Genomic DNA, 13,346 nt, shown 5'->3' with positions numbered 1-13,346 from the left:
CAGTAGCTGGACCAACAGGAGGCAGGTAGATAGATATATAGACAGCTTTAATAATCCTGATCATCATGATAATAGTAAACACAGTTACAAAGCTCTTTATAAAAGCTAAAAGAACACATAAAAATGACTATTTCTGATTTGGTTTCATTTAGTTGTAGAAAATTCTGCAACATCCAACACTTAGTATCTGTGAGTCAGTTTTTGAGAATGTCTAGACTGGCTTTTTTAAAGCACACTTGAGTTTGGTTGAAACACATTTTGTGAGGCAGGGAGCCGAGAGGGCAGGCTGGACGGACCGCCGGTAAGCTGTGAAACAGATGGTTTCCCACTTGAACTTGGCCACTAATGACACTTGTAACACATTACATGAAAGCTGGAGAGAGAGAAGGTAAGGTTGCCAACTGTGGCACTACATTAACCTTAGCTAGCTAACGTTAACGAGGAAATAGGTCAAAGGAACTATACTATGCTTGATAGGGGCTAGATGTTCTCTGTTGTGTGCCCTACAGAAATCACCAGTATTGGAATTAAAACAACCTATTTGTGTGCCATCCTGTTGAGCATGTGAGCTGTGTCTGCTGTGTTTCTGGGTGCACCTCCTATCTCTTTTCTTTTCAAGCTGTGACTGCAGCTGGCCAGTATGCCTTATGATGAGCCTTATGATGACCAACACGGTGCTGATGTCCCCATGCCAGATCCTGACGTTCACCCCAGCGCTGAATATTCTGCTTATTGTGCTTATTCTGTCTATTTTGTTTATGTTCCACTTGGTATCAACATTTAATCTTTGTTTGCCCACTCTCGGCACACACTGCACACTTGACTGTCCTGGATGAGGGTTTCTTCCCAAGCATGGCTGTAGCTGCCGCTGAGCCAACTGACGACATGTCCTCAGATTTCCAGCAGTCAAATTTGTTTTTAAGCGTTTCTTGATCTGACAAAATGGGCGCATTGTTGCGCACTAACCAGTGTATAGAGCAACATGTTGGGTACGCTCCTCCCCGGCTCGTAGATGCCCAACAAAATAACGCTTTCTAAATCGTTAGGACAGAAATTAGCAATTGATTTTTGTTTCTATTAGCTTGTTAGTATGTTTAAAATGTCGATACAAATATTTCCGCTGAGTACCAATGCAAAATATCAGTCATTTAGGACAGCTAGCAAGGCCAGCAATGCTACCAATCTTTCATTAGCAATCCAAAATAACCAATTCTTCATATTTTGCGGTCGATATGCAGCAGTGACAGCCAAGTGTGCTAGTATGGGCATTCCTGAGATAGGCCTACTGCCAGGTCACTACAGGACACTACAGACCTAAAATACCAAGTACCGCCAGACCCCAACTTCAATTATCCTCAGTAAAATTTGGGGGCTGGCTAAGGCCCTGTTCCTAAGATTTTGTGGGATTTTTTTTTTTTTTTGAGACAGACCCTTTGAGACTGTAACCATAATGAGGGGCTGTATAAATAAACTTGACATTTCCTCTATAAAGCAGTAAGAGGACAATTTATTTTAGAGGAGCTACAGTTACAGCTGCTCAAGGGCGCACCACACTGAAGGTAGCTTCTGAGGGAAGAAAGACTGGTTTACTTTTCCTGCCAGGATTTTCTCAGACATTCTGGGAATGAACTGGTTATTTCCTTGTACGACTGTCATAAACTGAATCATTGCTAGCGTGACTCAACAGTTGTTAGCCCTGTCATGCTACTGTAGGTATCCTGAATGCTTAGTGAAGCAATTCACAAACTGCTGAGGGAAACCTAAGGAGGTTCCCCTCCCAAAGTAAGGGACGTAAAAGAGCATTATATAAACAGCTATCAACTAGTTCACGTAAAAGGAAAGAGGACAGAAGAAAATCGAAATAATCATTGTCACTCACCAACTTCATGTACATGCAGCAGGAATTTGACCTGATTGATGACGCAGACGATAATTACATACAGATAAATGAAAAAGTAGGAGAAGAGGAGAGCAGATAAGAGGAGATGAGACAAGATGGAACAGAATAGACAGAACAGAACAGAGCAGAAGGGAAGAATCAATCAGCCCCTCTGCAATCATTAGGGACATAAGTCCAAGCATAGATGACCCCACAGTGAAAATCAGATAGTAGAGGAATAGACCAGAACCGAACCTACCTGCTATCATTAGAGACACAGAAGCAGGTCCGAGGATAGAGGAGCCAACAGTGAACATCTGGTAGAAGATGTAAAGCCTGGAGATGGAGCTGTTTCTCTTCACTGTCTCTGGTCCACTGGGATTCAAGTCACAACCATAATAACAGTTAATATTTATAATCATATCATATTATCATAGCAAACATCTGGTTGGGGCTATACAGCCTGGAGATATGAAAATAAAATAAAATCAGAATTAGAATCACAATTAGAAATGGGATCAGAATACCTTATAAAGGCCAAATACATAGTACAAGATCTGAACGTCTAAAAGAGTTGTAAAACTGTGTGTGCTGGAAGTTATATTTTATTATTTTGTTATCAAATGTATTACTTTTTACATTTAAAAAGTAATATTTCCTATACCTTATTCCCTTTTCCCTGTATACCAATCAACCAAGAAACTAGAGAACCAACCAACCAATCAATCAACCAACCAAACAAACAAACGGTACTCCTTCTACTATTACTACACTATCATTGACAATGATAATAAATGACAACAATGATGAACTCCACCTACTCACCTGTGCAGTAGGTCCAGTGTATTCGCGAGTGTAGAGGGTCCCCATCGTCGCCTCTGGTTATAAAACTCTTTGAACTCCTGTGGTGACTGGGTGTATGCATCTGATGCAGCGTTATATTCGACACGCCATCCTTGTTGAAGTAACAAAGTACACAGCCAGCGATCTTCCCCTACAAAAGGACACACACAGAGGAAAAGAAAGGAGAGAAATGGACATGAAGTCAAAAGAAGAGAGGTAAAGAGGCAAGAGTAGTTCAAAGAAGTGCGTCACCAACCTTGATCATATTGCACATATTCGCCAGCTCTTGTTGCGGTTGTTGTATATCTCTTCATTACATTGTCATCCATTAAGGCCGAGCCTCGAAACAGACTAAAACATCCTGGACTGCACAGCACAGAACCAAACACATGCTCCGCTGTCTTCTGCAGCCAGTGTCCGACTGCGTACTCGAACTTCTGGTACCACACCATGGGACCTGGGACGGTAGACAGGTAGGTTGGTAAGCAGGCGGCCCCAGAGTGTCATAGAGATAGAGTGATAGAGAGGAATGAAAAAGAGAAGAGGAGGAGAAAAGGAATGCAGCCAAAATACACAATCATTCATTGTCTTTACCATTTGTATTAAGTATCATGGGGGGCTGGAGCCTATCCCAGCATACACTGGGTGGAAGGCAGGGAGACACAGATAGACAGACAAACACACTCACATTGACACTTATAGGCAATTTATAGTCTGCAATCCACCTGACTTGCATTTCTTTGGACTGGCGCAGGAAACATAAAGATGAAATAAAAATGTCAATGATGATAATTCAAAATTTCGTAAATGTTTACTCACCCATGCCAGTAGGGTGTATTCTGCCACAGGCTGCGCCTACATTGTCATACATCCTCAACCTGCCAATGAAAATACGTTTTTAATGAGTACTTTTAGTAACTGACTAACAAACTTCCTAACTGCCTGACTGAGTAACAAACTGACGAGATATTATAACTATATAACTAACTAATTGATGAATTATCCATTATAAAGATCAGTGATTAAAGATGAAATTCAGAAGGCCATCGAGGGCCATCAAGTATCGTCATTAAGTCAGTCAGTCAGTCAGTTATTTTAATTAGTTAATTAACCAGAATCAATTAAGTCAGAATCACTGCTTTAGGATGAAAGTCAGTGTCTCCATCCAGAGCCATGATATACATGTTGTCCTCCATTAGCCAGTCAGATAGATACTGAAGTAGTTACATAGCTAGTTAATTTATTAATTAATAGTCTATTATCAGTGATTTAGGATGGAAGACAGGGTCTCTCCATCCAGAGCCATGATAGAAGTATTGTCATCAGTCAGTCAGTCTAACTAACCTGTCTACTAGCAGAATCAAGGCTTTAGGTTGGAAGTCAGTGTCTCCGTCCAGAGCCATGATGTAAGTGTTGTCGTCTGAGATGTGTTTTCTCTTGGTGTCGTTGTCATACTGAGGCAAGAGGAAGCTCTCACCGTCCATAGAGATCAAACTGGTTCTGGATGGGTTATTCTGCCGCTGGATAGAACACACAGATAAATCACTAACATGTATGCATTTTATACAGAAAACAACACACACACACACACACACACACACACACACGAGTCAGACACCAGTCGGAGTCTTAGCTCTTACTGTGATCTTCTGGGGGTTCTTGACGATGTAGCCCTTCCAGCCCAGTAGATAATACAGGTACATTATCTGAAAAACAAGGTGTGTTTGACAGAAACCAACCATTGAAGACATGGGTACATCAGAATCTCATCACTGTCCTGCAGAAACTTTAACACAGTTGACTTTTCAGGTATTCACCTTGGTAAAAACAAAATAAAACTGGTTTGGGAAAACCAGGAAGAGCATGGAATCTAATGTTATGATGCTTGAGAATTCCATGAAAAATATATATTATCAGAATATAAAAAGGGATAATTTTCATGACTACGGTCACTTGATGATATTTTTGGTGCTGTTGTCTTCTAGTTTGTTAATCTAGTTTATAATAACAATAGTGTATCCTGTCTGTTGTTATTATTTTGGCTTTTGAAGTGCAACATTTAGGTTGGGGTTGTTGTTGAGGAGGATGCAGAGCATGACGCCCTCAGGATTCACACAAACACTCCCCCCACCCCCCCCCCCACCCCCCCACCCCTCCATACCTGGGACCATCTTTTCTTGTTCCTGATGAGTGCTTTGTCTTTCAGGTGAATGTAGAGCATGTTGCCTTCTGGCATAACGAATATCAGCCTGCCTCCGTAGGGAGTCTCAGTGATCGTCACGTCATCTGGTTCTTTGTTGGTAAACACCCTGGATGGATGGATGGATGGACGGTTAGATGGATGGATGATGGATGGATAGAGGAATAAACAGAGAGACAGACAGATAGACAGATAGACATATAGATAGATAGATAGATAGATAGATAATCTTACCTATAAACCTCTATGACAACCTGGATCAAGTCATTAACATACGTGTTAACCAGCCTCTTTCCCGAGTCCTTTTCAATCATAAAGGAATCGTCCACATAAATGTGACACTCAAAGTCAAAACAGTCCTTATGATTTTCCTTAGGATCGCCTCGATAACGGTCCAACCTGAAACAAGGCAACAATTAGACGATGAAATTAGAGACGCCCATCCGTTACTGGAGACACGCCTTGTGTTCTCTTGTACTAACCATCAAAGCATCAAAGTAATTTCTCACATTTTCTTGTTTGTGAAAGAATGAAGTAAAGAGAGAACATGATTTCTGTTGTGATTGCATTACACAAAGTGTTTTTAATGGCGCAAATATTTAGAATCATAAACTTGAGAACTGAGCCCACATGCATGTGAGGTTGGTGGGATTAAGTTTCTGTAATGAGAGTGTTTCTAACCTGAACATGGAGGTGAGGATCTTGAGCATCTCATCATAGGTCTCATGCCACATGGTGGCACACAGATAGATCACACAGTTCTCTAAGTCATCGTGGCTGGAGAGGAGAGGAGAGGAGAGGAACATTTGTGAACATGTAGAGTTCTCTCAAAGCTAGAATCTAGAGAACCAAGACTTCAATTCTTCATGTCATGGAGGCCACCATCTTCTTATACATGTTCCATTATACAGAAGAAAACTTTGAGTTAATGAGTTAATTGAGGTTTTAAAGGTGCGGTCACTGCACTTGAAATCTCCAATTTAGGGGCCCTAGTGTGGTTTCGCCATACACCTGCTTACCCTAAGCCTACCAAAACATATTTCATCCTGTGTATTATGAAGTTTTTAACAGTCGCTCTCACCTCTCTTGGTTTCGGGCTCGGGCCACCTTCATCTTGGTGTTGAGTAGCAGGGACAGGTCGATGAAGGCCGACTCATACAGACGCCGAACAAACAGCTGAGAGGTTCTTTCTATACGCTGAACCTGAAAGGTGGAGAGACAAATATTTACAGCCATTTAGCAGTCTGTCTGTCTGTCTGTCTGTCTGTCTGTCTGTCCTTCTGTCTGTCTGTCTGTCTGTCTGTCTGTCTGTCCCTCTGTCTGTCCTTCTGTCTGTCTGTCTGTCTGTCTGTCTGTCCCTCTGTCTGTCCTTCTGTCTGTCTGTCTGTCTGTCTGTCTGTCTGTCTGTCTGTCCTTCTGTCTGTCTGTCTGTCTGTCTAGCTGTGAGAGACAGTGAGATGGACATCCATCTCTCTACACACTCTACAGACATATGATCTATGAAACTACCAGTGGTCCCAAAATGTCATAGAATGTGCCATGTATGATGTTGTGATACCATGTTTGACTCCTGGCTGTATTGGTAGAGTTTTAGATTAAAGTCGAGATGAAACGGCATTTCAAGAGTATCTAACTTCCGTATCGTGACGTATTTCCGAGTGAAACAGGAAAGACAGGCGGGACATAACGTTGGGAGGAATTTGATTTGAACGTTGAAAAGTGGGTGTGTCATAACACCCGAAGACACACCGAAGTACCATCCTGTTTCTAGCTAGCTAACCAATGAATCTTAGCTCTGTGCGCTAAAAGTTGAAGATTGATTGATGGGTGGATGTCATGATATTATTGGTTGAAATTGGTTATGGGCATGCTTACGTAAGCACACGGCATATTTTGTTTTAAAGGAAGAAAACATGATTGAATTTTGATATAAGAATACAAAGAAATTGATTTTTTTAAATTTTTTTTGCATATATTGTTAAATAGGTGCACAGTATGACCGGGGATGTGATCTAAAAGGGTTAAAAAGGCATTTTTAATTTCATCTCGACTTTAAGTGAATGCATGAAATCAGCTTAGCGTTTTACCTTATGGTAAATATTTGAAGTAAAAACACTTCCTAAAACCATGAAGGTGGAGGGTACGGAGGGTGTGTGTGTGTGTGTGTGTGTGTGTGTGTGTGTGTGTGTGTGTGTGTGTGCGTGTGTGTGTGTGCGTCTATACCTTGATCTTCCATATGTAGTAAGTACATGTGACAAAGCCTGACCACATACACACTCCCTCCAGTGCCAACATTGAAAAAGGCCATGTCATGTAGGAGCTGTCAATCAATTAAGCAAGCAATCAGTCAATCCAGCAATCATAAATATAAAATGTGTACGAATCTATAAATTATGGCTTAAAAAAACGACCTCACCTATAGTATATAGTTTACATAGATACAGCATGTAGTTATAGGATATTTTACACATTTGTAAGAAAGCTTAATATAAATCATATTGAATATCCACACATATCCACATACGTATACATACACAAGATGCAACAAAGTGTATGGGACTGCCTCACACACACACACACACACACACACACCTGTTGAGTGAGGTTCGACAGATACTCCTGGTGATTTCTAACAAGACCAGCGGAGTGGAGTTCTTATTGTTCAGGTAGACCAAGCTGTCACAGAACTCTAGGAAAGCAAAAACATAACATAAAGGCATTAATGATTAGTTGATTAATACCTGACAGGTCTGCTGAGATGAGATGTAGTCATTAAGTGTCTTTGTGTATGTGTGTTCGTAAGTGTTTGCCTGTCCACAGTATGAAATGAACACAATAACTTTACCGTCCTAAATATGGCAACATGAGCAACTTGACGGTTCACATTTCACCACATGACTTACGGGTATAAATGTTTTATTCTATAATAAAGTAGACTTAATTAAGTGGAATTTACTACAGTACAAACCTCCACCAACGCTGAAAAAAATCTCAGTTTTAGGATAAGATTAAGATAATAAACTCACCTATGATGCTTGTGTGCTTTGCTCCATCCAGTTCCTTTGCTTGGGTTAGGAACAGTATCAGTCCCAACAGCAGCACTGCAGGTCCTGTGCAACATACTGGCAGAGCGAAACTCATCCTGACTGCATGGATCTTACAGGCCACCACTCCAAACCAATGGCATGACGCTGAACAGAACGCCTGAGACGAGGGAGAGGAGGAGGAGAGGAGAGGAGAGGAGAGGAGGAGGAGAGGAGAGGAGAGGAGAGGAAAGGAGAGGAGAGGAAAGGAGAGGAGAGGTTATGTCTAGGAGGCCATAGCTGTCTAGCTATCTGTCTGTCTGTCTGCCTGTCTTTCTATCTACCTGTCTACCTTCTTACCTGTAAGAAGAACAGCACCAGTCCTATTTGCAGTAATTCCCAGTCATCATTTTGCAAGTTAAAGTCAGACCAGACGATAGAGTCCTGTATCAGGACATAGTAGATCAGGTACACTGCTCCTATAAAAATAAAATAAAATATAGAGATTTGTAACTCTGAAATAACTACTTGTTAAAAGAAATCTGTTTGCTCTCCAGTGTGACTGTGGGAAATTAGATGTTTACAATGTAATATGGAATAACATATCGGCCCCCTTTACCCTGGCATTAACATGCATCTTGTATCATCTTGATTTTGTCCAGATAGCTGGATTACATTTACACCTGCCTCACATGCATCCACATTGGGATCGGATTTCTCTTGTCACGCACGTCACTTCTGCACATACATCCTAGGAATAGCAAGTGCAGAGAAACTTTTGTATGCAGTTTTTGTCTGCACTTTTTCTAATTTTTCAAAAGAGATCGTCATAGACAACATGCATATCATGCAGCAGCAGAGTAGAAGGCTGCTAGTTTACTTAGTTTACGTCCGTAACAAGAGGAAGAAGTTTATGGTTATAAAGCTTCTGTTTACGTTATTCCTGTATGTTGATTGAAGACACATTGCATTTACACTACTTTGTTAATGTGGTCAAATGCGTCTATGACCACCTCTAGAGGTGGTTTGAGTTATCGAATCTTCAATGTGTCTTGAGTGCATTTACACCTGGATTTTCAATCCGATCACCCAGGATGCATGTTAATGCCAGGTGTAAAGGGGGCCAGTGTCATCCAAGTGATGATGGGTGTTGGTAATAAAATGTAGAAAATGTAAAATGTAAAGTGTAATTTCGTCAGCATGGTCTTGACTGGGGTATGTCCAGACAACAACAACAACAACAACAGCTGCTGATTACCTATCACCACTATCCTCAGTATGCTGGTGATGACAAACACAAAGTCCCTGAAACCATCCAGTTCTGATAACACCTCCTAGAGAGAGAGAGAGAGAGAGAGAGAGAGAGAGAGAGAGAGAGAGAGAGAGAGAGAGAGAGAGAGAGAGAGAGAAAAGAAAGTGGGAAGGGGGGTACAGAGATTTATTGACTCAGAGATTCTTAGGGAATATTCCTCATAGAAAAAGTGTGAAAAGTATTGGGGCTTGTTCAGACCAGAAGCAGAACGGACACGGTCCAGCAGCCTTGCACTACACAGAAGTGAAATGTCCTGTGAAAATAGGCTGAGCAGACATTGTGCTATAACAAGAAGCCGAAGCAACAACATCCCAAGCCTTCTGTTTTTTAATGCTGTCTTTGTAGACACAGTGCTGAAGGTCATAGGACTCCCTGTACTTTCCACTTTGGTGATTAACCTCATATCTTCCATCTTCTTCACTTTCTTCTCAGCCGATCTCGCACTTCAAAGCAGCAACATGCATTTGTTTAGGATTGTGTGTTGTGACTTATGATTGTGACCCTCTCTCTCTCTCTCTCTCTCTCCTTAATCTGGTCCCCTCGCTTAACCTACATATTCAGAACACAAGTGGATTTGATCTTAGCTTTCAACTGGATTCACGGAACGTAGGTCAAAAATCATTGTGATTTACTGTAAATGAATGTTCTCCTTGTATACCACCACTCTTATGTTTAAGAAATAAACGTAATTAAAAGCAGGAGTAAAACTTATAAAAATCGAGTGCAAGTAATAGTAATCCAAAACGTTTTTTTGTTACTCAAAAAATGTACTATAGTACATATATAGTACTATATGTACTATGGTACTTTGTGGTTCTTTGTGGTACTTTGTGCTCTGTGTGGTAGTTTGTGGCGATTAGTATGACCCATTTGGGGTAATTGGTATTGTGAAGAGTTAGTGAATTGGATGCAATCCCGATTTGTATACCTCACCTACAAATACAGTTTATGTGGACAAAATAATGAGATACAGATTACATACTGTATGCATGACCATTACAGGTGTGAAGAGGCTTTATTGTTTGACCAGTTCTATTAGGCACGCTTTCCATTCATTGTGGTTAGTTAAAGCGGCGTACCTGCATGTTGTTAGTAGCTTGGAGGGGGTTTTCCCACCAGCAGAGAGAGACTAGGAACGAAGAGAAAATTCCAACTCCAACATAGATAAAACAGTCGTCCTGCTGTCTGTCCACAAATGATGACACACGGACATAGTAGTCAGCTCCCAGGAGGCAGTAACCTGTTGGTTGGATGGACAGTTAGCTGTAAATTAATCCCTCTGTCCAGAAACAACGACAGCAGTAGCTCCCAGGAGGCAGAGACCAATTGTCAGTCAGTCTGATAGCAAGCTAGTTAATAAGTGAGGTAGTTGAGAAGTAAGTCAGTTAGTTGGTTAATTAATTTGTCAGTTGGTTAGTGAAACTAAACTAAAAATCAGTGTGAGCAGCAAAAAGCTGCGCAGAGTCACATTTTTACAATTTCGATCTGGACCACATGGATATATGGTACAAAATCAGATCCCAAAGCTTGCAACCTACACGCGACTTGTATTTGAATGTTCAAATTGGAATTTGTGTTGCCATGATAATAAGTGAATCTTAAATGTCTTAGCCTAATTATGACACCAAGGGCAGCTTGGCTGAGTCAGCGTTAGCATGGAGGAAACAAGACGATTAAGTGGAACAATGGAAAGAAAGCCAAAGAGCCAACATGATTGGCAATTGAGGAGATGCCGATTGGATATAGATCTTAGAATAGATATGAACAGTCATCCAAAAAAAAAAGATATAACCAACAGTTTGTAATTGAGCATGAAGGCCTGTTAGGCTTAGTCAGTCAGCCAGGAAGATGCTATGCCTAAGTTATGTTGAGAAAGAGAAAGAGAGAGACAGGCAGACAGACAGGCTGGCAGACAGACAGTCAAGTAAACACATAGAAAGTTACCAGTAATTACGAGAACGAGCGAGCAAATTGGGAACACGATTCTCCAAGTCTCTCTCTGTAGTCTGAACACTATCTGCAGTATTGAGGACACAATGCAGACTCCTCCGCTGATGAAGAGATTGGTCAACACGTCAAACTGAGGCATGACGATCAGCACCAGGATAGAGGTGCCCAGAGACACCAGGCACTCGATGGCACAGATCTGGAAAAACGATTACAGCTCATTTCTTAGTACTTTATTCAATGCTGTGTTTTGACCCTAAAGTCTCCGTCAGGCAAAACGAAGTAGAATTTGTACTTCATTACCATCAAATATTGTTATAACCTCAAAAATAAGAAAAAATATAGTGCTATAATATTTTGCCGACATTGCCAAGCCCTAATGTGCAGGGTAGTATTATAGGCATTATAAAATTGGATAACTAACAAATCACATTTATTATAAATTATCAGTGATATGTTAAATGTAACATGAAATGTAATTACAGTAATATAGATTAAGATAAGATTAAGATAACATACTTAAGGTAACATAATTAAATGCCAAGTAGGTAACATAATAAATGAATATGTTTTATGAAAACGTACAAATCCCATGGTCCTCAAGTTGGGTTGAACAAAGCTCTTGAAGGCACATCTCCACAAGGACTTTATAAACACCAGGAAGTTGGGACAGACCAGGCAGAACACCAACATCAGCATGTAAAACTGTCTTTCCTTTGGGCTTCGCATGGAGGACGGACTGGACAGCGTTGACAGCACCAAGAGCGAGCCCTGATTGGACAGAGACCAAAACATATGTTAAAGACAAGCAGAAGGTTTGGACAGATGAGACAGAAGACCAACGGTATCACTGAGAACTAACTGTCTTTGGGTCCACACATTGAACCTCACACCATTAGAAATTTACTCTAGCAGTTGAGAAATCACGGTGGCTATTGCCGAGAAAATCAGAAGAATTGTTACTTTTTGGTCAAGTAGGTGGTATCTAATATTCATGATAGATTTTGAGATTTTGTACTATGATGTTAGATTCCCTGTGTTTGGCTTGTTTGCCGTCATTCGTTTTGACTGCAATTCTCATCTCGTGTAAAGGAACGCTTCCATGTAAAAGCAAAGAAAATTGTGACACTTTATGGCAGCTGCTGACGCCTCCCTGCCTCCAGCTCCTACTGTAGATTACTGTTAAGGAAACTTTATTGCTTTATTATCATCATTCACTCTCCAACTAACGAGGATGGATCTGTATATTTCGGGAAGTTCTGTTTTATGAGTGACCATAAACCCATGATTCATATCAGAGAGAGAGAGAGACAGAGACAGAGTGAAATAGGACAGGCAGAGAGTGAAAAAGATGAAAAGATGAAAAATTGAAAGGCAATAAAGGCAGCAGGAGAGAGAGGCAGGGACAATGTAAGCACATGCACATACACACATGCACATATATAATGGGAGAGACAGACAGAGACACATACAACATACAGAGAAAGAGAGAGAGCAACAAGGAGAGAGACAGAGGATGGAAAGAGACAACCACACAGAGACAGACCCAGACAGATATAGAGAGTTAGAGAGAAAGAGAAAATGAGAGAAAGACCTAGAAAGGGAGATACAGACAAACAAAACACACGCAGAAAGACAGAGAGAGAGAGAGAGAGAGAGAGAGAGAGAGAGAGACATACACAGACAAAGATAGAGTTGATAAAGTATTCTGGGCACTGCCCTTCCATAAATACCACTAATGCTGTGCATGTTGCCTGGAGGATAGGCAGGCAGAGAGAGATAAGGCTGTTGTTATCATCTGAACAGATTTGATATAAACTATTAAACTAGATGACACTCTGATGTAAGCTCTTTTGACCTGAACTCACTGTATAAACAATTACTTTTGAACTTCAAATAGTTATCCGTAATATTTTCATATAAGTCAGTGTCTGTTTTTGCTACTGATTGATATAATACACTAGATATTCAACCTATACCAAGTTCATGAAAGACCCCCGGTCTTTTATGAAAACCCTCCCCGCTGCACATGAAGTGATGTAATTATAACACTGAAGTGCTATAGCAAATGAAACAGGTGTGATGTCTTGTGGATATTAAAGTTAACTGTGTCAACTTCACCATTTTGCAAAACAACCACTT

At 40.8% G+C, this 13,346-nt stretch overlaps 1 protein-coding gene across 1 annotated transcript in view; it reads right to left on the bottom strand.

The window, feature by feature from the left end:
* Positions 1–13,346, bottom strand: part of chs1 (chitin synthase 1) — a 32,711-nt gene that overhangs the window by 10,612 nt on the left and 8,753 nt on the right. Inside the window, exons 3-20 of the mRNA XM_071904856.2 lie at positions 11,790–11,975; positions 11,202–11,403; positions 10,337–10,497; positions 9,204–9,279; positions 8,306–8,424; positions 7,949–8,126; positions 7,515–7,611; positions 7,146–7,242; positions 6,004–6,125; positions 5,604–5,699; positions 5,157–5,321; positions 4,884–5,031; positions 4,363–4,428; positions 4,067–4,242; positions 3,542–3,600; positions 2,979–3,179; positions 2,705–2,873; positions 2,139–2,254 (exon numbers count right to left, since the gene is read on the bottom strand). Of these exons, the coding sequence (XP_071760957.2) occupies positions 2,139–2,254; positions 2,705–2,873; positions 2,979–3,179; positions 3,542–3,600; positions 4,067–4,242; positions 4,363–4,428; positions 4,884–5,031; positions 5,157–5,321; positions 5,604–5,699; positions 6,004–6,125; positions 7,146–7,242; positions 7,515–7,611; positions 7,949–8,126; positions 8,306–8,424; positions 9,204–9,279; positions 10,337–10,497; positions 11,202–11,403; positions 11,790–11,975 (2,434 nt within the window). The remainder of the gene's footprint in view (positions 1–2,138; positions 2,255–2,704; positions 2,874–2,978; positions 3,180–3,541; positions 3,601–4,066; positions 4,243–4,362; positions 4,429–4,883; positions 5,032–5,156; positions 5,322–5,603; positions 5,700–6,003; positions 6,126–7,145; positions 7,243–7,514; positions 7,612–7,948; positions 8,127–8,305; positions 8,425–9,203; positions 9,280–10,336; positions 10,498–11,201; positions 11,404–11,789; positions 11,976–13,346) is intronic.

Source organism: Centroberyx gerrardi, chromosome 1 (genome assembly GCF_048128805.1).
Source record: "Centroberyx gerrardi isolate f3 chromosome 1, fCenGer3.hap1.cur.20231027, whole genome shotgun sequence".
NCBI classification, from domain to species: domain Eukaryota; kingdom Metazoa; phylum Chordata; class Actinopteri; order Beryciformes; family Berycidae; genus Centroberyx; species Centroberyx gerrardi.
This window is presented reverse-complemented; position numbering and strand designations above follow the sequence as displayed.